This window comes from Tursiops truncatus, chromosome 8, assembly GCF_011762595.2.
Source record: "Tursiops truncatus isolate mTurTru1 chromosome 8, mTurTru1.mat.Y, whole genome shotgun sequence".
NCBI classification, from domain to species: Eukaryota; Metazoa; Chordata; class Mammalia; order Artiodactyla; family Delphinidae; genus Tursiops; species Tursiops truncatus.
This window is the reverse complement of record NC_047041.1, coordinates 54,073,465-54,098,382: the sequence shown is the minus strand read 5'-3', so window position 1 is coordinate 54,098,382 and position 24,918 is coordinate 54,073,465. Positions and strand designations below refer to the sequence as shown.

The following is a 24,918-nucleotide window of genomic DNA, read 5'->3' as shown; positions in this document are numbered from 1 at the left end:
ACCGGGATGGATGGGGGCTGGGAGCTGAGGCTTGGGCTTCGGGGGTCAGAGCCCAGGGAGAAGACTGGGGTTGGCTGTGTGAACACAGCCTGACGGGGCTAGTACGCCACAGCTAGCTGGGAGGGAGTCCAGGAAAAAGTCTAGACCTGCCTAAGAGGCAAGAGACCATTGTTTCGGGTGTGCGAGAAGGGATTCAGAGCACAGCATAAATGAGCTCCAGAGACGGGTGCAAGCCACACTTATCAGTGCAGACACCAGACACAGGCATGAAACGCTAAGGCTGGTGCTGCAGCCACCAAGAAGCCTGTGTGCGAGCACACGTCACTATCTACACCTCCCCTCCCGGGAGACTATGCAGCCCACCACCGCCAGGCTGGCGTGATCCAGGGACAACTTCCCTGGGAGAACATACGGCGTGCCTCAGGCTGTGGCAACGTCATGCTGGCCTCTGCCACCGCAGGCTAGCCCTGCATCCTGTACCCCTCCCTCCCCCCCACAACCCGCCCACCCCCCCGCCCCGGCCTGAGTGAGCCAGAGCCCCCTAATCAGCTGCTACTTTATGCCTGTCCTGTCTGGGTGGGAACAGATGCCCTCAGGTGACCTACATGCAGAGGTGGGGCCAAATCCAAAACTGAACCCGGGAGTTGTGTGACCAAAGAAGAGGAAGCAAAATCTCTCCCAGCAGCCTCAGGAGCAGCAGATTAAATCTCCACAATCAGCTTGATGTACCCTGCGTCTCTGGAATACCTGAATAGACAATGAATCATTCCAAAATTGAGGTGGTGGACTTTGGGAGCGACTGTAGACTTGGGGTTTGCTTTCTACATCTAATTTGTGTTTGGTCTCATGTTTATCTTAGTTTGTATTTACAGTTTATTATCATTGGTAGATTTGTTTATTGATTTGGTTGCTCCCTTCCTCTTTTTTTTTATATATATACGTATTTTTTTTCCTTTTTCTCTTTTTGTGAGTGTGTATGCGTATGCTTCTTTGTGTGATTTTGTCTGTATAGCTTTGCTTTTACCATTTGTCCTAGGGTTCTGTCTGTCCGTTTTTTTGTTTTGTTTTGTTTTAGTATAGTTTTTAGCACTTGTAGTCATTGGTGGATTTGTTTTTTGGTTTGGTTTCTCTCTTCTTTCTTTCTTTTATTACTTTTAATTTTTTTTATTTTTAATAATTTAAAAACATTTTTTATTTTAATAACTTTATTTTCTTTCTTTCTTTCTTTTTTTCCTCCCTTTTCTTCTGAGCTGTGTGGCTGACAGGGTCTTGGTGCTCCGGCCAGGTGCCAGGCCTATGCCTCTGAGGTGGAAGAGCCAAGTTCAGGACACTGGTCCACCAGAGACTTCCCAGCTCCACGTAATAACAAACAGTGAAAGCTCTCCCAGAGATCTCCATCTCAAAGCTAAGAGCTCCACTCAACGACCAGCAAGCTACAGTGCTGGACACCCTATCCCAAACAACTAGCAAGACAGGTACACAACCCTACCCATTAGCAGAGAGGCTGCCTAAAATCACAATAAGGTCACAGACACCCCAAAACACACCAATGGATGCGGTCCTGCCCACCACAAAGACAAGATCCAGCCTCATGCACCAGAACACAGGCACCAGTCTCTTTCACCAGGAAGCCTACACAACCCACTGAACCAAACATACCCACTGGGGGCAGACACCAAAAACAACAGGAACTGTGAACCTGAAGCCTGTGAAAAGAAGACCCCAAACACAGTAAGTTAAGCAAAATGAGAAGACAGAGAAACACACAGCAGATGAAGGAGCAAGGTAAAAGCCCACAAAACCAAACAAATGAAGAGGAAACAGGCAGTCTACCTGAAAAAGAATTCAGAGTAATGATAGTAAAGATGATCCAAAATCTTGGAAACAGAATGGAGAAAATACAAGAAACGTTTAACAAGGACCTAGAAGAACTAAAGGGCAAACAAACAATGATGAACAACACAATAAATGAAATTAAAAATTCTCTAGAAGGAATGAATAGCAGAATAACTGAGGTAGAAGAACAGATAAGTGACCTGGAAGATAAAATAGTGGAAATAACTACCACAGAGAAGAATAAAGAAAAAATAATGAAAAGAATTGAGGACAGTCTCAGAGACCTCTGGGACAACATTAAATACACCAACATTCGAATTATAGGGGTTCCAGAAGAAGAAGAGAAAAAGAAAGGGACTGAGAAAATATTTGAAGAGATTATAATAGAAAACTTCCCTAATATGGGAAAGGAAATAGTCAATCAAGTCCAGGAAGCACAGAGAGTCCCATACAGGATAAATTCAAGGAGAAACACGCCAAGACACATATTAATCAAACTATCAAAAATTAAATGTAAAAAAAATAATAGTAAAAGCAGCAAGGGAAAAACAACAAATAACAGACAAGAGAATCCCCATAAGGTTAACAGCTGATCTTTCAGCACAAATTCTGCAAGCCAGAAGGGAGTGGCAGGACATACTTAAAGTGATGAAAGGGAAAAACCTACATCCAAGATTACTCTATCCAGCAAGGATCTCATTCAGATTCGATGGAGAAATTAAAACCTTTGCAGACAAGTAAAACCTAAGAGAATCCAGCACCACCAAACCAGCTTTACAACAAATGCTAAATGAACTTCTCTAGGCAGGAAACACAAGAGAAGGAAAAGACCTACAATAACAAACCCAAAACAATTAAAATGGTAATAGGAACATACATATCGATAATTACCTTAAATGTAAATGGATTAATGTCCAACCAAAAGACATAGGCTGGCTGAACGGATACAAAAACAAGACCCATATATATGCTGTCTACAAGAGACCGACTTCAGACCTAGAGACATATACAGACTGAAAGTGAGGAGATGGGAAAAGATATTCCATGCAAATGGAAATCAAAAGAAAGTTGGAGTAGCAATTCTCATATCATACAAAATAGACTTTAAAATGAAGACTATTACCAGAGACAAAAAAGGACACTACATAATGATCAAGGGATCAATCCAAGAAGACACAGCAATTGTAAATATTTATGCACCCAACATAGGGGCACCTCAATATATAAGGCAAATGCTAACAGCCATAAAAGGGGAAATTGACAGTAACACAATCATAGTAGGGGACTTTAACACCGCACTTTCACCAATGAACAGATCATCCAAAATAAAAATAAATAAGGAAACACATGATTTAAATGATACATTAAACAAGATGGACTTAATTGATATTTATAGGACATTCCCTCCAAAAGAACAGAATACATGATCTTCTCAAGTGCTCATGGAACATTCTCCAGGATAGATCATATCTTGGGTCACAAATCAAACCTTTGTAAATTTAAGAAAATTGAAATAATATCAAGTATCTTTTCCAACCACAACGCTATGAGACTAGATTATCAATTACAGAAAAAAATCTGTAAAAAATACAAGCACTTTGAGGCTAAACAATACACTACTAAATAACCAAGAGATCACTGAAGAAATCAAAGAGGAAATCAAAAAATACCTGGAAACAAATGACAATGAAAACACGATGACCCAAAACCTAGGGGAGGCAGCAAAAGCAGTTCTACGAGGGAAGTTTATAGCAATACAATCCTACCTTAAGAAACAAGAAACATCTCAAATAAACAGCCTAAGCTTACACCTAAAGCAATTAGAGAAAGAACAACAAAAAACCCCCAAACTTAGCAGAAGGAAAGAAATCATAAAGATCAGATCAGAAATAAATGAAAAAGAAATGAAGGAAGCAATAGCAAAGATCAATAAAACTAAAAGCTGGTTCTTTGAGAAGATAAACAAAATTGATAAACCATTAGCCAGACTCAGCAAGAAAAAAAGAGAGAAGACTCAAATCAATAGAATTAGAAATGAAAAAGGAGAAGTAACAACTGACACTGCAGAAATACAAAGGATCATGAGAGATTACTACAAGCAACTATATGCCAATAAAATGGACAACCTGGAAGAAATGAACAAATTGTTAGAAAAGCACAACCTTCCAAGACTGAACCAGGAAGAAATAGAAAATATAAACAGACCAATCACAAGCACTGAACACGAGACTGTGATTAAAAATCTTCCAACAAACAAGGATCAGAGATTTGAATTGACTACAAACTTACCAGGGGTCAACAATGAAACAGAACTCTTAAAAAAAAAAAAATCAAATCAAGTTCTGTAGTGTTTAGAACAAAAGAGGGGTCCCAATGTCTCCGTAATGGTGAAATCTCAAACGAAACTACTGAATGTCACATTTTAATAGAACGCAGACAAACTAGAAGTTATTCAGCAGGGTAAGCAGGATAAGGAAAGATTTGAGATGCAGAATGATTTAAAGACCTACATGTTTGACTCAGGCAGATGGGCTGAAGGCATTCCCTGGGGTAGAACAAACAGTATCAGGACCAGCTGTGAGAAGCTACAGGGTGGTAGGGTTCAGCCTAACCCAGAATACTGTACAGCAATCAGAGGTGTCCACCAACATGCAGGGTCATTGGCAGAGAGCCAAGCATCACAGATGAATCTTAAATGGAGGTAGTTCTGAGTGCTGGTGTTGCCTTCTCCCCTAAGAGCTCCACCATCCATCCATCCCTAAGGCCCTATCTCTCTGACAGGACTACCACTCCATACCTGTCCAAGTAGTTCACAATATTTGGGTTCTTGTTTTCCCTCATGACCAGGATCTCATTAATAATCAGCTCTTTCTTCGGCTGCTGCTGAAGGTTCATCTGCTTAATGGCCACCTGAAATTAGAGTACATTCAATGTACAACCAGAGTCACTCAGCATTTACTGAACACCTACTAAGTACCAGACATAAACACTAAGGAGATAGAAATGAGTAAGATATGGTCTTAGCCCTTGAGGAAATCACAGTTCATCTCCGGAGACCAGTGGTACTCAGTGTGAGGTCCCCAGACCAGCAACATCAACATTATCTAGGAATGTGCTACAAATAAAAATTTTCAGTCCCCACATAAACCTACTGAATCAGAAATTCTGTGGGTTGTTTTTTTGGTTTTGCTTTTTTTTTTTTTTTTTGCACAAACTTTCTATTTAATGGAAAAGTTCACTTGCTGAGTATAAGGATCATTTATTACTTGGTATTGGTACTGGTGTCACTGGAGATGAGGATAAGACATAATTATGAAGAATTTAAATGAGGAAGTGAAAGAATTTAAAAACTGATCTTTCCATTCATCTCTCTACCTTCTTAGATCTCTACTTAATCCAAGCCCAAGTAAATAGGGACTTCCTTTTCCTCAAAAACTCTGTACTTTAATAAGCCCTCCAGGCAATTCTCATGTGCACCAAAGTGTGAAGATCAAACTTGCTACTAAATAAAATACTTATATTAGAAAAATACTTTTAAAAATCACAATATAAAAGAGGTATGCTATAACAAAAGTTCCTACGAAGTGTTACAGGAGCATAAAACTGGGCCAAGAACTCTTTCACACTATCAATGCAGAGGTTTCATAAAGGGGAGATGAGTTTTTGAACTTGTTGTGGAAAAATAAATCAGAGTTGACCAGGTTAAGAAAGAATAGAAAAAAGGGATCCTTAATGTTTATGTATGAAAAAGAAATTGATAGGCTTTGTGTCTACGGAAATAAACAAATTTTCACATAATACAAATTTAAGGAACACGTTAGTTTCCAAGGCACTTTTGTGTCCTTTTTTATGTGTCGGGTACTATGTAGGGTATTCTCAAATGTATTTCATTTAATCCTCTGAGACACGTTATGAGTTAAATATTACTATCGACCCCCTTTGACAGATAAGGAAATTGTGATTCAGAGAGGATATGTGACTTGCCTACACAGCTATTCAGTAGCAAAGTCAGGATTAGAATCTCGAAAGTGACGCCCATTTATCCTGCACACACAGCCAGATTAATCCTCCCCACAGTACACATTTGGTGACTCTCTCCCCTGTTCAAAGCAGAAATGGCTCCTGTTTGCCTAGAGATGCTCCTTGGCCCAACATTCGAAGTCCTTATGATCTGACCCCTATCTTACTTCTTTCTCACTGTATTCCTTCATATACTACAATCTGAGCTTCTCTCCATTTAGAACATCTTGCTCCACTGTTTTTACATGTTCCAAACCTTCTTATACTTTGTATCAGACCAAAAGAAACCTCATTCTCCAAACCAGATAGGCTTTTTGCCTTCTTTAAAGCACCATAAGATTATACTTATACCTCTCTTGTGGAACTCAGCACATACTGAATTGTGTGATGATTAGTTAGGGTGTGTCTCTCGAGAAGCTTGAGAGCTCATTTGAAAGCTCAGAATCCCTGGTGCCAAGCACAGGGCCTGACACACAGTGGGTGCTCAGCAAATCTTTTCAGAAATGAAGAGGAAAAGACAGAATTGAGTGGGTTGATAAATACTTTGTTTTTAAACCACAAAGAGCATTAGCAATAGGCTGCCCTATCCTACAGGAGTAGACTTTAAATTATTTCCTAAATGTTTATTCTCTAGAAATAACAGCCAAGAACACGAACACCTAACAGAACAACTAAAATTAGTCTTTCCAGAATCAGCAAGAAGTGTAGAGGATGAATAATTCAACTTTTATGGAAAAAACCCAAATTCTATTATTTCTTCAATCAAGTATGAACAATCTTCTGCCAAGAGCCAGTTCATCAGTAAGAATAGAAATGATTTTTTTAAAACATTTTGATCACCTCCATTCCCTGCCCCAAGTGAGAAAAAATTGCTTTGGAGTAGAGTCTCCTATCAGGTTAGGCTTCTGGTCTGGCTGCAGCTTGCTATAACAGCTGATGATTAGCTTTTTCTAATGTCTGAAGAGGAACACAGTGATCTAAAGACACATTACATTAAGACTGTAAGCGCTTACAACACATACTAAGATCTGGGTTCTTTGCAGTTCCTCAGGCCATCCTGGAGGATGGGACAGTGCTAGTGAACCTCACAGAGGTCACTGCTGCAGCAGCAAGGGAGAAAAGAGGCAGCCTGTGGATAACAGACGGGGTGGCAAGACACCAGGAATCCTTTTCAATAGCTACTAACTGTGGGCTAGGCTAATGCCCTTCACCTAATCAGATTCCTCCTATTCAGGCCAGCAGATAGCACTCCTATAACAGAAAAAAAACTGGACTTGAACTCTGGGGGCCTAAGCTCTGGGGCTGGGTCTGTCACTTACTAACCTTGACTAGTCACAAGCTCTCTGAGCCTCGGTCCCTTTATCAATACTGAGGATAATAATCCCACCCTGAATCCCCTCCTCACAGGACTGTTCTGAGAACTAAATGAGACAGTGGTCAATGTGTTACTCATACATAAGAAATGTAAATAATACAGTAAGACAACAATGAAAATGCTAATCATTGTCATAACTGCATTTGATGAGTAATTGGCACAGAGCAGCAAGAGTGACAATGTTATCAGCAGGAATGACAGCAAAAACAAACCACCCTCCCACCACTACTGTTTATTGAATGCCTGCTCTGTGCCAGAGCTGTGTTAGGTGCTCTACTGACATTATCTCTGTAAAACCTAACAAGCCTGTCGAGCAAAAATCATTATCTGCATTTTCAGGGAAGAAAATGAAGACTAAGACTTACAAGAAAGTTGCCCAAGGTCATAATCAATGCTTTCAGGTTCATATGACTTCAAAGCCTCTTCCAGTTTACTCTATTACACACATTCCCTCTAAAAAATGGGCTTGAAAATTAATTGCTGGATCTGTAACTGGAGGATTTCCAGCACTAATATGCTAATCTTCTTACATATGACAGACAATAGCTCTCCTCTTCTCAGCTGGATAACTCCCAATAGGCACTTGCTCACAAACACAGAGCATCTCGCCAGCTCCACTAAAGATTTACACTCCCTGGGGGAGGAAATGAGGCCTTCCTGGCTACACTGCATTAGCCACCCTAATGGACTCCCTTCCATTCATAGTTTTGTAACCACAAGGCAGGCACATAGTGAAGTCAAGTTTGTTTCCTGTGGCCAGCTGCTCACACATGGAGCCTCCAGGCCTTCCAGGAACCGGCCAGCACCAGCCTGCCTCCCATCAAGGGCTGTGAGGTCCTAGAGGCCAGAAACACGACCAGGGGCTGTGGTGCCTAACTTTAGCTCTGCTGCGGCCTTGCAGCCCAGAAAGCACAAGTTAAAATTTTAGAATCAAAGGATTCTAACCCAGCCCTTGCTAACTGCTATTAGCACAACCCGGCCAAAGTTACTAAACACCCGAGTCTCAAAGTCCTCATCAGTAAAAAGGAAATAATATTACCTACCTCATAGGGTTCTTTTTAATATTAATATTTAATATAACCTCCTTTTTTCTATCTCTACCTCCAATACAGCATATTTAAAATCAGCAGAATGATACCATCCTTCCTTCTTTACCATTATGTTATCACAGGTTCCTGTCAGCATTATAGGAGTTTTATATGTACACAACAGAAAGTATGGTTTCTTACATTTACATATATGATTTTAATGCCTGAATCTTTCACATAGGTCTTAGCGCAAAGTGTAGCATAAAGCAAATGTTCAGTAAACATTCTGTAGAATAAATAAATACATACAAATAAATATTAATATATATGTAATTCTTAGTTTATGGTATATTTTCGCATGCATTACTTCACTCAACTCATTCACATTTTGTAAGGTATATGTTATCATGCACATTTTATAAATAAATAAAATTCAGGCTTAGGAGGTCAAATGACTTCCCCAAGGTTTTATAAGTAAGTAAAGGTAAACATCTAGGTTATTGGATTCTCACATCAAAGAACAATTAATAAATCTTTAAACATAATAATGTTTTTTTTTTAAGTTGACTTACCCTCGATGGAGCCTCAATATTTGGCTCAGACACTTGTAAAAGCCTGACCAGAGCACAGTGAGGTACGTGCTGTCCCTATTAACCATGACTTCTCCAGTACACCATGGGGTTTCAACCACCAAACATATACAAGCAGGTCCTAGTAGCCTCCCTCAGAAGAGCCCAACTCTGTTTTCACTGGAACAGGAGGTGCCTCTCTTAAGCTCTGAGCCCCATTAGTCTTTTGAGCTAAGATCTTCCCCAGGCAACTCCCATATACAACCCACCTTCCAACATTCCTGCTCTGCAACCAAAGAGTACAATGCAAAGAAACTTCAAGCCTTCTAGATTCCCTTCATGGCTTCTTCTGCTGAAGATAAGAGCTTGGGTCATCAGGCCTTAGCAATAAGGTCAGAGCCTTCCCAGCTTATGAAATGTGAGAGACAAAGAGGTGCCTCCAAATGAGGACTTCAATGTCTACTGGAATCCTGGGCACAGAGCAATGGAAGGACCACTAGATTGGGAGGCAAGAGACACATGTTTAAATCTCTTCTATATCAGATTTCTCTCCCAAGCACCAGACTTGTAAAAATAATTGTCCACCAGGCAGTTTCACAAGAAAGTCTCTCAGGCAACATCTAACTTCCTCAAATCTGTACCTCCTCCTTTGTTCTTTCTCCTTGACTAGTACCACTCACTTGTGAGCCATCCTCACATTCACCAAATTCTGTCATATCTACTTAAGTACCTCTCAAATTCATCCACTTCTCCCCATTCATACTATGCTACCACCTTAGTCCAGACCATCATCTCTCACATGGAATTACACAGTAACCTCCTGACTCATTGCTCCACTCTTATCTCCCCCAATCTCTTCTCTGCACTGTAGGCACAGTGACTTTTTCCAAAATCTGTAAATCTCATCATGTTAAGGAGTTCTAGTCTGCAATACTGAGAAACTAGAAGTGTCCCTATTGAGCTAAGAAGGGCAAAAACTTAACAAAAAGAAAAAAGAAACAGTGGAACTGAAGGAGTAGTAGTTGGTGGTGGATACTTACCTCCTGTCCTGTGGCCACATCCATTGCAGTGTACACAGTGCCTGAAGCACTGAACAACAGGTGGGGGAAGGAAAAAAACAGGTGTTAGATGAAGTGACATTTGTCAAATGAAGCTCTACACACAATCTGGCAATGCAAGTGTTAATAAAAATAGCAGCAAAAATAATCCTCCCCATTGCCTCTCCCACTCCACTCTCATGAGAGGCAGTATGTAGTAGTAAAGAGAATATATGCTCTAGTGGCCATCAGGAAGTGAGGGAAGAAAGGAGGGACGGACGAAGAATGGCAGAGAAATACTAGGAATAATGCTAGGAAAGTAATCATGTCCATTCTAAATGACTAAAAACCACACTTTATGCCTATAACCATGAACCCTGTGTGTTTGTAGATGAGTGATATGCAACAATATTTGTAACCTTACATGTCAGTATGTCAGATTTATATGATGCGATTGAAAGAAACTTAAAATTCTATGTACTGCAAAAATGTATTCTAGGCAAGCTCTGTGATTATGCTTCCCAGGGAAGTCAGGTCAATTCGGGGGAAAAGTCACTTGTAAGTTTGCCTGGAAGACAGAAATTATGGTCACCAGCTTCCCAACTACAGCTCTTTAGTTAGGATCCTAGCTACATGTCAGGAAGTTGGCATCATAAGATATGGACAATCAAATAAGGATGGGATGCTTTGCATTGGCAGTTTTTTCCCCATTGCCTGATCATCCTACCTCTAGACATCTTCTGTCATAAAGCTGATGTCTATATTCCTGTCCCCATTCTCCCCTATCCCACCAGATATACCATTCTTTAAGGGCAAATATGCCCAGTCCTCAGGGAACTGGACATGTTGAGACTGTGTCTCCATGATTACAGAGGCTCAGAAGCTATTGAGGCCCACTGGTTAGTTCCTGATTGTTTCTGCCTCAAATAGACATATGATTAGACATATGAATTCCAGGTCAAAAAAACCTTCAGGTCTTAAAGGGAAAAAAAAAACAAGCAAAATTATAATGGTACTAATTTATCTTATTTGTGTGCCATGTACAGTTTAAAAATCATGGAATGTGGAAACATCAGCATAGGTGCTTAATACATATTGCATTCCTCCCTTAGCACTAACACACCTGTCAAGTAAGCAAGGAAAAAAACTTTTGCAGATAGTGCCTATTTATGGGCCTTATACATCTGAACACACACATCAGCAGTTTGGGAGGTGAAAGACCCTGAATCCACAGCCCCTTTCGCTTAAATGAAGAAACTGAAGTCCAGAGATAGGACCTGACTTGCCCACACTTGTCTGTGTACCTTTCTGCTACATTCTTAATATCTCAATGTAATTATCTAAAGGAAATACCATCCCAGATTACTCTGAGGCAAGCAAAACAATTTCTTCTCAAGGTGTTAACTACCTTATACCGGTTCAGACTCACAAAAGCACCAGACCAGGAAAAAATGAGATGCACTCAAGTCCAGGGTTGTTTTGAGGATTGAATTAAACAATAGATGCAAATAACAGATGTAAGCTGTAGAATACTGTACAAATACAACATCAGTATATTATGCATTACTTTATCTTATTTCAGAAGTTCTTGGATGCATAAAAAAGAAAACTAAAACAGAAAGCTTCAATTACTTCATTAACAACAATGCTTTCACTCAAGTAACACTGAGAGCTTTCTACAAGCCAGACACTTTTCTTCAGTTTCTTTTTAATTTTAGCTAATTGGGTATATCTGTAGAAATCTTATTATTTTTCTTTTTTATACAGAGGTATAACTCACTTAATCTGCACAAATCTCAAGTACACAACTTGATGATTTTTCAATACGTACACACCTACATGTTCACCATCACGATCACCCCTGAAGGTTCTCTCTTGCCACATCCCAATCAACACTCCCCTCCCAGACGCAATGATTATTCTGACTTATATTAGCATTAGTTTTGCCTGTTCTTTAACTCCATATAAATAAAATCATACAGCATCTGCTCTTTTGTATCTGGCTTCTCTTACTCAAAATAATGGCCACTTTTAAGACTTATCACAGTATATTATAATTTTTTGTTTGACTGTCTATCTCCTTCTGTAGCCATGGGGTCTCTGAAGGGAGAGACTGATTCATAGCTGTATTCACAGTGCCTAGCACCTAACAGGAATTCAGATAAGATTTGCTGAGTTCAGTACATTGAGGGCAGTATACAAGATGCAGAGAAGAAATCAGAGAGCAGGAGACATGAATTCTGGCATCCACTAGAAAAACAGATCCCATTATACTAGCAGAAGAGTCTGCAGTTCTGAGTCTTCCATTTCATGTTAGTGCTGGTAGGTCTCAGCATCAGGTAAACAGGGTTAATCTGGAAAAGCAGAGCTATAATTTGGGAAGAAGGTTTTGTGCCAAGAAAATAAATGGGTTTTTCACTCTCACCACAGGTGTATTTTTAGCAACCATGTCAGCTAATGGCACATCTCACATATTAAACATAATTCTGTAAACCTGAGGTCAGCCTAACAAAACACCTTCAGATGGGTGAGGTGGAGAAAGAAGAACAAGATTTATGAGAGGCAGAACAAGATTTATGAGAGGCAAAACAAAAGCAAAATCATATATACCAGCACACACAATTTTAAGTCATTTTTCTAGGGAAGAAAATGCCCCTACTAACCCTTGTCCAATCTTCTCAAACCGTGTGTATTTCTTCTTAGGATCACCCACACTCACTATGCTCCCTTTGAAAGAAACAGAGAACATGAATCAGTTTTTCCCAGATCAACATACAAAACAGGCCCCATATTTTCCCAAATGCTGAGCTGGCAAGGATTAAAGAACTATCTCCAATACCTAAAAACCACACTAAGCAGGTCCTTAGTTTTCCCTCTTTAAGTTGCAACCAAAAGTTTCATCTCCTTACTGCTTTTATTCATAGTACTCTAATCCAATTCTAAACTCCTAAAAGTTATTCATTCATTTTAAAATCCATTCATTCAACAGACATTAACTCATTTTAACATGCTCACTTACTATGTACTAAGCTCTATGTTGAATGCAACAAATAAAGAGATAGATGAGACACAGTTAAGACAGTCTCTGCTCTCAAGAAGCTCTAATCTCAGGGGAGACAGACAATAAGTATAAAGTTCCATGAAAATATAATAACTGTGGTGATACAGAAAGAGGCAAAAATATAGACTGGAAAGGCTTCAGAAGGGAAGTGATATCTGGATTAATTTTTACAGGGTTAGTAGGAATTAGCCAGGGAGAGAAAGTCAAGAAAGGGTTACAACAGAAAGTACTTCAAGTGCAAAGACACAGAGGTATGAGAGAGTTGACAGTTTCAAAAAAAATATTCTGGATATGGCAAAACTGAGGCCCACAGAAAGGAAGATACTTCCCCTCAAGGTCACACAGCAAATTGGTGTCAGAGCTAAGATTAGGAGCTTGGTTTTGGTCTCCCAGTCCAAAGTCCTTTCCACTAATACCAATTACTACTATTTGGTACTTTTCACATACATTATTTCATCTGACTTACAAATGAGACAGGTATTAGCATCCCTATTTAAAAGATGAGAAAAAGGAGGGCCAGAGAACAGCAGGAAATCGCCCAACATGCAGGTTAGTGGCTGTGCTTCAACCCAAGGGTCCATAACTCCCAGGCCAGTCTGCTTTCCATAATTCTATGTTCTAAGTATTACTGTTTTAAAAAAAATCTGGTTCAGAGAAAAAGAATACATACAAGAGTAAACAGACGGCTAGGTAAGTGGCTTTTCTTATTTCATCATTTCGTAAGGGCTCTGGGCAAGGGCAACTTTTAAAAGAGTGAAATTTTTTTTTAAAGTCAAGTAAGAATTATCAGGACAAAGTCGAGAGCTGCTAAGCTGAGGAACCAGAAACCTCAGCATTAAAAAGCAACGCCAGTGTGCAGACTTGACCAAATCAGTCACATCCAATCCTCTTTAGAAGTAGATAAGTTCAAAGAATAAATCAAAGGCCTTGTCAGATGATTCTTCCAAGCCTACAGACCAGCCCAGTCCTTTCTTCTCATATGAATTCTCCTGAAGATTACTGAAAAAGAGAAACAAGCTACCCTAATATTTATGGTCACTAAAAAAAAGTAAAATGGAAGTTTCCACCTGACTGCAAGAAACAGCATGTTCTGATCACAGGAGCACAAGTTGCGCTCTAACCCCAGCTCTGTCACTTTTTGGCTGTGTGAATTTTCGCAGAGTATTTAGCATCGCTAGCCTCAGACACCTTAACTGCAAAAAAATGAGGATTATAATGTCTGTCTTCAAGGGTTAAAATGAGGAGTAAATGAAAAAAAATCAAGAAAATGCCTTGCTTGTCATTTGGTACATAACACAGGCTCACAAAATGTTAGTTTCCCTTACTTCTTTTCCTTCAGCCAAGATGGCAGATCCATCTTCTGTCAACAGAAACATCAATAATCAACATAGCACTCTTTCCCACCAGGTTTAGACAAGGCCTCGGTCTTTCTCAACACAACATTCCAGACTATTCACTAGGGAAAAGCTATTTGTCATCTCCATAACCCATGCCCAGTGGTAAGTGATTTCTAGCCCTTAAAGTGGGCTATCCACGCTATCATCACATTCCCATCCTAATGTTGCATCTAATCAGGGCTGGTGAGACAGAGGAGGCGGGTGCAAGGACAGGTGAAGAGAAGCACAGTCTGGCTAAGATGTAAAGCACAGCCAGCCAGCCACATACACCTAGCGCAGAATCAAGATCTTTATAGCAATAGAATTCCACCTTTGTGCTTGACCAGTCACATACCAGAGGGAAATTAAAAAACCTGGGAAGTGCTTACGTAATTTCTCCAAGATCTCCTCATCAGACATTTTAGGCTTCTTCTTCTGCTTCTCAGTATTCCGGGTCAGAGCATCTGGCGGAGTGGTATTATTCTCAGTAGGTGAAATGGGAGAGGTAGCCACATCCCGAGTTGGAGTAATAGGAAGTGGTTCAATCACGGACCGTGTGTATACCTGCATTGTTGGTGCAAAAATTTGGCAAGGCCAGTCTGTCTTAGATGTGTGTGTTAGAACATCCACAGAACAAATCCCAGTAAACTCATCCCTTCTCCTAGGTCAAAATCTATGTTACTCTTCCTCTATACTCAGGCTGTGAGGACGGAATGGCCTTCCTTGCTCTCACTGTACACACAAGGGTTAGTGACAGTCTGAGCACTTAAGATATTCAGTACAAGTTAGACAACTCTCATTATAAATAGTTTAAAGGATATTCTGTCATTTGATGGGAATCTCCTTCATCTGTAAAAGTCTATTCTTTCCCAAGCTGAAATGAATATCCTGTATTCCCATAGTACTTTCCACGGCTAATACAACACAACATTATCTTCATTTGAGTTACTTCCTCTTTAAATCCTGAACGCTCACAGAGAAGGAACTGCAATTGTTCTTCTTTAAGAGGCAGTAACGGTGTAGTCATTTAGATCACAGACTCTGGAAACTGACTGACTGGACTTAAATCCCAACTCTTCTTTTTTTTTTTTTTTGCGGTACATGGGTCTCTCACTGCTGTGGCCTCTCCCGTTGTGGAGCACAGGCTCCGGATGCGCAGGCTCAGCGGCCATGGCCCACGGGCCCAGCCGCTCCGTGGCATGTGGGATCTTCCCGGACCGGGGCATGAACCCGTGTCCCCTGCATCGGCAGGCGGACCCTCAACCACTGCGCCACCAGGGAAGCCCCCAACTCTTATTCTTACCTTGTATGACTTTGGGCAGATTATTTAACTTCTCTATGCTTTAGTTTCCTCATTTGTAAAATGGTGATGTTAGTGATACCTATCTTATAGAGCTGCTGTGGTAATAAATTAATTAATGTGTGAAATGAGTAATATCACACCCAAAAGACACTAAGCTTTCAAATTTTGGCAAATATTATTATATTTCCTATTCATTCATTTACTTAATAAACATTTACTGAGAATCTGTTCTTTGCCTTGCTGTACAAAATGCTGCCCCATCCACTATTCCTGTGAAGGGAGTCTTGGAGAAAGTCCTAACTGCAAGGCAAAAGGGATAAATGTCAGAAGATACGAGCAAACTGTATACTATTAATGTACAGAAGAGGTGATCATACGTTATACTGCCTTTCCCCAGGAGATGCATCAAGGCATTTATCACCTTTTTTCATAAAAATATCACAATTTTTTGGTTAGTCTATAAGCTCTATGAAGACAGGGAATCTGTGTCATTCATCCCTGAGTTCCTATATCTAACCAGTTGCCTAACAGAAAGCAAGCATTCAGGAAAATGTTTGATGAATCGATAAATAAATAAATAGGATTCTTCAGCTGGATCCTGAAGGATGGACATGATTTTAATAGGTAGAAAAGGGAGAGAACTTTCCACATAGTGGAAATAGCAATAAGTCAAGACACAGACCAGAGACTACAGCTTCTTTCCTGACTATTCCAGCATAATGATTTCTTAATTTTCTATTCTTGTACATGTAGACAAACTATATACCTGGCACCTAAACCTGTACTTTCATGCCTTCTCCTCCTCCTTTAGTTTTCTTGACATGCCTCCTTAAGGGCACGAACCCTGCTTTTTCCTTCTCTAAAATTCTCTTTTTCTGGCTCCCAGCACAGGTCTGCTCACATAAAAAGGCCACTGTGCTACGCTGGAATACAACCTGGACCTGGGGTCAATTACCTGCTTTCAGTTCTAGCTCTTTTGCTTACTTAGAGACTTTGGGTAGATCAATTTACCTCTCCAAATCTCAGCTTCTTCTATAAATTAGGAATTAACAATGTCTTTTTAGAAAGGAATGCTATCAAGATCAAATTTATCAATTCATTCAATACTAACTGCCTTTCTAAAACCTTCCAAGAGCTATGTTAAGCACTGCAAATGCATACATATATATATATATGTACTTGCATATATATGTGTGTGTAAATGTATGTGTGTGTGTGTGTGTACACACACAGGAGTTCGTGGTTTAGTGCGAAAAATTTTTAAATGAACATACTTGCAAAACAAAAAAACATACCAATATGAGATATCCTGAGAACGCTCCAATTTGAAGCTTATTTTCCTTAAAGTGACTTTGTAGCCTACAGAAAGGGTGATTCCACAGATTCTGCTTATAAATTCTAATCCTAAAAGGTCATCTAATCCCCCTGAATGTCCTCCACAGCATCTCCATAGTCAGTCAACCAACATCTGCTTGAACACTTCCACGAATTCTCTAATCCAGAGACAATCTTTTTTTGTATTATCACAGAGTTTAAGCCCTAGATCATTCTTTCATTATGAAGCTCTTGTCATAATAAAAAGTCCAAACAAAGCAACACTAGTAGAGTATCATCTGATGAGAGATCAGTGCTCAATGATGCTAAACCATGTAAAAGGCAGATTGTGCCAAGTGAGGGCAGAGGGACCTGGCTATTCAGAGATGCAAGAACCTCAAAAGAAGTTAAATAAAAATCACTGCCGGGCTTCCCTGGTGGCGCAGTGGTTGAGAGTCCGCCTGCCGATGCAGGGGACACGGGTTCGTACCCCGGTCTGGGAGGATCCCGCATGCCGCGGAGCGGCTGGGCCCATGAGCCATGGCCACTGAGCCTGCGCGTCCGGAGCCTGTGCTCCGCAATGGGAGAGGCCGCGGTGGTGAGAGGCCCACGTAACGCAAAAAAAAAAAAAGGCACTCCTGATGTCCAGCATATTAATAGCACTAATGTTTTTATAAATTCTCTTGAGTCTTACAGTATCATCAATGATGTACTAAGAGGCTGAACACTGCACATTTAACAGAGAAGAAAAGATCTATAGCAGACTAATATGTTGCTTCCCAGGAGACTGGAATAATTTATGTTAGTCTTGCACTAAGTAACATTAATTCTGTATATCTTTCTGTATGTGAACAGGCTAAGTAAACTAGGCCTAAGTTGGTACAAAGACCAATTATCTAGGACACTTTGGGACTATGTGCAAACTAATGATAAATAAATACACCACTTCTTGTCTTTAATCATACAGAAAATACCTTTCAATCAAGGTAATTTGGTGATTTCACCACCTGCAAAATCTAAGGACCGCTACCAGATTATTAAACCTCTAGGCCTCAGCACCCACCCCTCACTCCCCCTCCAAACTCTAATATATCACAAACCTGCCCACGTCCCCAAAGACTCACAGATTTCGTGTGCTCTGGGCGTGGAGCAATCACTGGAGGTGGGGTAGCATCATCATCATCATCTTCATCTTCTGAAACTGGTAGCACTGCAGGGGTCTCAGACACCGTCTTCACATTCTGCACAGTGGAGAAAAGCCAGATTCATCATGTCCAGCTGACATGCAACTTAAGCTACCAGAGTCACCAATCTCCCAGAAGAAACCTTCTCCTGACACTCCTTCTGAAACACACATCAGCCTCAAGACCTCCACCTTTCTGTAGCCCGTCTCAGGAACTCAGCCACCTTCCCCCTCTTCTTTTAGATACCACTCCCCACTCAGGCCCTTGGGGGCTTCCTTCTCCCACCCAAAGCCTAACTGTGGATGGGGAAACCAGCTTACAGCTTCTCTACATGCCTAGCCCAATCCAAACCCTGAACACAAGATCATAGTTCCTTCTCCTTCTGTGAATTTTACTCTCTATGCTAAAGAGAGGATAAAGTACAAAATGCAGGGGAGGGATCAAAAGTTTGGGATTTCACAAAGATTATCATTGTAATTCCTTAGTCCTTTCTGATACTATAAGTGGAAGTCCTGAGAGGCCTTTCCCTCTCCTTTTCCTTTCTTTACGAAAACCTACTGCAACCATTATGCCATCAGGTGCCCTTGCCTCAACCTGAAGATACAGAACATCAGAAGACCCTTGTCTCAAGAAGACAATGAGTTTTTCCCCAGATTGGATGCTATCTATTTCACTAAGCTTTTGCCCTGTCCTGGAATGAACCTTACCAGCACCACTAATTGAATATGCTATAATCTCAGCAACTTGATTTTCCCATGTAAACTGTACCAAAGCTGGGCTAAGACTGGCAGGTTTTAGGGCAGGTCCAGGCAAAAAGATCATACCATTACTGTTTATAACACATATTCAAGAGACAAAATAGCTCCAAAACATGAGATTTTTGATAGAGATTAAATGATTACAGTGTAGGGCCAGAGAAGCAAGGGATTTTTTGTATATATTGCTATAATTCAACAGTTTCAGATATTTTCAGAGCATCTGCTTTGTGCTCAGTAAGATACTGTGATGAATGCTTTTGATATAAATGCACAAAAATGAAAAAGATGGCCCATGTCCTAAAGAAGCTCACCATATGATGCAGGAGACAGAGGGACAATTCCCTTCTGCTGCCATTTGGGGCCTCTGGAGAGAGGAATGTCAGGAGTCAGAATGACAGGGGATAAGTGAAGGAACTGTCTAGTCAAATGCTAGTCTAGAGCTACTGTGTGGGAGCCTGGTCTTTACTACATTTGACATACTAAGATAAAGAAAACTGGCAAGCTCATAGATTCTAACAGGGCCTCCAGTGCAGGGCATAACTAGAAAACTGCCAGTGACAGGCATATGTAAGCAACTAGCTTTGGTGATCACAGGCAATGAATCCATCCTCTGGGTCTCAAGTTTCATCACTCGAGGAACGTGGAAGAATAGGACAGGTATAATTTGAGGGGTGACCCTAAGTCACTTTTAGTTCTAAAATCCAATAGAGGTTCTTCCCTTGTCAAAGCACATGTTTTGATATTTTTCTGCTCTAATTTCTTTTCTCCCTAATAGTTCACTCAGCAAAATTTAACTAGGAACCCAAAATGAGAATGAGGTTAACTCAGCAGCCTCTTCATCATCAGGTGAAGAAGGGCCCTCGGTCTGACTAATGTAGACTCTAAACACTTGTTTGTTGCCTCCTAAAACTCTATAAAGAAGGGGATTTCATCACCTTAGCAACACACTCTGTTTTCCACAGGTGATGGCTTTGTGTGGTAGTATTAACAACTACCAGAATCAAGAGATTTAGGTTTTTGTCCCAGATTTTTATTTCTTATCCCTGTGTTCTTTGGCAAGGCTGTCCCACTCTAAGCTACAGTTTCTCATCCATAAAATGGAGGTGATGACAGAAGCTCTCCGCCTACCTCAGAGGGCCACTGGGAGGAAGAAATGAAGTGATGTGAGTATACAAGCACTTTGCAAATGGCAAGGGGCTAGAAAGATGTAAGGAATCAATTAAATTATCATTATGTTTAATAACCACAAACCTCTTTTTTAAGAAGTGACATCAACTCACCCATTCATTCACTGTGTACCAGGCTCTATTCAAAGCTCTGGGGCTATACTGAAGAACAAATTAGATAAAGCGCCTGGTTTTATGGATTACATTTGAGAAGAAGATACAGTCAAAATTAATCACCAAACTACCAGGCAGTAATAAGATAAACATAGGAGAACAGAGAATGGTTGCGGGTAGGGAATTATTACTTTACATACAGTAGTCATGGAAAGGCCTCTCTAATGGCCTGAATGAAATGAGAAAATGAGCCATCAGACCCTCTGGGAAAAGAATATTCCTGGCAGATGGAAGAAACACAAAGACTCTGAGAGAAGGGGACATGCTTGGTGTGTTCCCAAAACCTCCAGGTGCCTACCTATACTACTGAGAAGTGCTTATGATTTTAAAACTGCTGAACTTTGGGTAGAAACATAGGAATCTCTGACGTTCTGGCCCAGGATTGCTCCCATCCATCCCACCCTAGCTCCATCAGAGGAGGGGTTCTTCCAGAACGAGGTAGGCTGTAACTATGGGACCCAAGAGAGCTTACATTCATTTGAAGCAGTGGGCAATGCCCAGGCCCAGTGGTGCCACCAGTGGAAGTGACCTCCCAGAGGTAGTAGCAGGAGAGTGTCAACCACTACTAGCCTGAGGTTGCAATCCTGAATAAGGCAAACGAATTCTGGCCAAAGGTACAGCAGACACTAGAGAGAGGCCCCATACTAGTCATACATGCCTGGCTCTGTGCATGTACATAAAAACTTCGGAAGAGCCAAGCAGAAAGTAAAAGTTTCTGGACAGCCCTGAAAGAGGTCTCAATAATTAGCAAGGATATAGATTTTAACAACACTATCAATCAACTCAACCTAACTGACATGTACAAAACTTTCCACCCAAGTTCTACAGAACACACATTACTTTTAACCACTTATGGGTAATTCTTCAGATAGAACATATGCTGGGCCATAAAACACATCTCAATAAATTTTGAATGACTGAAAACACACAAAATGTATTCTTTAACCACAGTAGAATTAAATTAGAGATAAACAACAGAAAGGAAATTTCTCTAAAGAAGATAAACAAATGCCAAAAAGCACATGAAAAGATGCTCAACATCATTATTAGGAAACGCAAATCAAAACCACAATGAGATACCACTTCATATCCACTGGGATGGCTATAATCAAAAGACAGACAATAGGGACTTCTCTGGTGGTCCAGTGGCTAAGACTCCACGCTCCCAATGCAAGGGGCCCAGGTTCAATCCCTGGTCAGGGAACTAGATCCCACATGCCACAACTAAAGATTCCACATGCCGCAACTAAAAGATCCCGCATGCTGCAACTAAAAAGATCCCGCACATGGCAATGAAGATCCCCATGCTGCAACTAAGACCCGATGCAGTCAAATAAATAAATAAATATTTTAAAAAGATGACAGACAATAACAAATGTGGGGGAAGATATGGAGAAATTAGAAGCCTCCTAACGTTGGTGGGACTTTAAAAAGGTGCAGCCACTGTGGAACACAGCCTAGCAGTTCCTCAAAAGGTTAAACATAGAGTCACCATATGACTCAGAAATTCTACTCCTAGGTATATACCAAATAGAAATGAAAACATAGATCCACACCAAAACTTGTACATGAATGTTAGTATGAGCATTATTTAGAATAGCCAAAAAGAAGAAACAAGCCAAATGCCCATCAACTGATGAATGTAAAAAATGTAGTATATCAATACAATAGAATATTACTCAGACATAAAAAGGAATCATGCTGATACATGCTACTACACGGATGAACCTCGCAAGCTTTTAACTGAAAGAAGCTAGACACAAAAGACTACATGTTATACAAGTCCATTTATATAAAATGTCTAGAAAAGGTAAATTTATACAGACAGAAAGAAGATCAGTGGTTTCCTAGGGTTAGGCATGGGAGTTTGAATGAAGTGTAAACGAGTACAAGGGAACTTTTGTGGTGGTGGCAATATTCTAAAACTAGACTAGTGATAGTTGCACAAGTCTATAAATTTAATAAAATCATTGAACGGTACAATCAGTATGGGTGAATTTTATGGTATGTAAATAATACCTCAATAATGCTGCCTTTTAAAAGTTAAATTTTTAAATTATATGTAAAACCAGTAGGTTCTCATTATACGTTTCATATAATACAGATATATAAGGAGTTAAAAGTGAAAACTCCTCAGGAATGCCTGACAAAGATGGCAGATTGAACACAGGCATCTATTTCTTAAAACCTCACTAGAACTATAATAAACGAATGGCCTTTTAAAGGCCTTAAACCCAAAGGCTGGAGAGAACAGGATAGCAGGCAAGATTAGCAAAGGAGGCAATGACTGATGGATGAGCAGTAACTGTCAAGGAGAATGATTCCAAAGCTGACGGTAGGCAAACCTGAAAACCAATCTACATATCTATGCTGCAAAATCAAGGCAAGGTAAAACAGAGTAAATATTTTTAAAAACAGAGAATCAGTCCAGGAAGTCTAAAAAACAGGAGTTCCAGTAAGAGAAAACAAAGAAAAGTGGGGAAGACATCATCAACGAAATAATTCAGGAAAATTTCCTAAAACTGAAGCCTTGAGTCCAGGTTGAAAGAGTCCACAAAGCTCCTCACAAATTAAGTAGGTGAATATAGGGATGTAATTATGAAATTTCAAAGCAGTGGTGACAATAAAGATGCTACAAACTTCCCAAGTGAAAAATAAAAAATAGGTCAGATGCAAAGATGCAGGAATAAATAGCTTTGAATTTGAATAGCCAATGCTGAAAGCTAGATGACAAAAGGGCAATGTTTTCCAAATACTGGTAGAAAATTATTTTCAACCCAGAATTCCATATTCAGCCAAATATCAATCAAATGGTAGAATAGAATGGAGGCGCTCCATTTTGAGACCTGAAAGATATTAAATATTTACTTTCTCAAAGCTACTGGAAGATGGACTCCACCAAACTGGGAAGTCAACTAAAAATGAAGAAGCATTGCACAGAGAAACTCCAATACAGAAATTTCAAAGACAATAATCTTAAAAAACAATAATCTTAATCTTCTAATCCTCTAATTCTTCCTGAATCTCCTTGAATAATCTTCTGTGTCCCTTATTCTCATATTTTCCATATGTTTTTATATTTTATATCAATAATCCACTCTTACATGCATTTTTTAATCCTTGGGAATTTGTTTCTTCAACTATATTTTTAATTTCTAAGAATTCTTTTTTTATCTTCTGATTGATCTACCTGCAGTGTTTTTGTGGATGCAACATCTATAGAACCTCTCAATATATTAGATTTTTTAAAACTTTCTTTCCTGAATTATCAATTTCCTCTGGGGTCAGTTTTATTTCTTTTTCTTGGTCCTTCTCTTTAACGCTTTGTTTCTCTCAAATGTCTAGAGATCCTTGGTTCTCCCCTCATATTTATCAGTGAAAAACCATATTAACTAGTGTATTCGACTAGCATGAATTTCCTCTGTAGTTGTGTAAGTCTATTTCTCTGCTGTACCTTCCTCTGAATGGGAGGTCTGATGCAGTCTGTACGTGAGTTATACAGATGTGGTAACTGGCAAGCATCACTTCAGGGTGAGCTGCCATGGAAGAGTATGTATACCTCTCTTCCCAGTTATCAAAAGCATCAGGAATTTATCCTTGGGATGCAGCAATTTAATGTATTTTCTTCCACTGCAGAGCTACTTCTCCTTTTTCCTCTACTTTATGCCTGTTGTAGAGATCTGTAGTTAACTCCAGTTCTGCTCTGCTTCTCTCTCTTCTCTCCCTGTACCACACTAGGCATTTTCCTCAAGTAGGCAGTTTACCTTCTTCAGACAAGTATCTGGTTTAAGCTTAGGATCAACCTTCTGGTACCTTTTGCTCACTGTAACATGGACACTGCCCCTGCTGTTTCACTTACAGAATTTAATTTACTCTTGAAGATGACCCAAGACTCCTTCCTGTTTTGTTTTGGTTTTTTTTGCAGTACGCGGGCCTCTCACTGTTGTGGCCTCTCCCGTTGCGGAGCACAGGCTCCGGACGCGCAGGCCCAGCCGCTCTGCGGCACGTGGGATCCTCCCGGACCGGGGCATGAACCTGCGTCCCCTGCACCGGCAGGCAGACTCTCAACCACTACGCCACCAGGGAAGCCCTCCTTCCTGCTTTTTATATATATTCTCTCAGACCATTTTCTCTTGAGCTACTCTTATCTTCCTAGGAAATTTGTCTTCCACATACATACAGCAGCTGTGCTTTCCTCTGCTCCAATCAATCTGATCTTATCTGCTTTCTACCTTCCATGAATTCCTGACAATGGTTTATTAACATCCTGTTTTTGTTTTGGAGCACTGTTTTGAATTCATTTTTTATGTATCTTTTCTGAAATTAAGAAATTTAGTATAGCAGGAGACGTAAACATATGAATTCACCCCACTACACTGACCCAATTTCCAGAGGAATCTTTCTAAGATGGTAGTTTAGACTAAAATGCACATCTAACTATCTCACTTAAAATACTTCCGATTTAAACTATTTCCTTAGGAGACCTTCAAGATGGCGGAGGAGTAAGAAGTGGAGATCACCTTCCTCCCCACAAATACATTAGAAATACATCTGCATGTGGAACAACTCCTACAGAACACCTACTGAATGCTAGCAGAAGACCTCAGACTTCCCAAAAGGCAGGAAATGCCCCAAGTACCTGGGTAGGGCAATAGAAAAAGGAAAAAAGAGAGACAAAAGAATAGGGATGGGACCTGCACCTCTGGGAGGGAGCTGT

At 40.2% G+C, this 24,918-nt stretch overlaps 1 protein-coding gene across 6 annotated transcripts in view; it reads right to left on the bottom strand.

The window, feature by feature from the left end:
• Positions 1-24,918, bottom strand: part of PAK1 (p21 (RAC1) activated kinase 1) — a 201,874-nt gene that overhangs the window by 56,397 nt on the left and 120,559 nt on the right. For all 6 annotated transcript variants that reach the window (XM_033862198.2, XM_073808390.1, XM_033862199.2 and 3 more), the window contains 5 exons: positions 18,044-18,160; positions 14,692-14,866; positions 12,529-12,592; positions 9,869-9,917; positions 4,634-4,746 (listed from right to left, as the gene is read on the bottom strand). In XM_033862198.2, the coding sequence (XP_033718089.1) occupies positions 4,634-4,746; positions 9,869-9,917; positions 12,529-12,592; positions 14,692-14,866; positions 18,044-18,160 (518 nt within the window). The remainder of the gene's footprint in view (positions 1-4,633; positions 4,747-9,868; positions 9,918-12,528; positions 12,593-14,691; positions 14,867-18,043; positions 18,161-24,918) is intronic.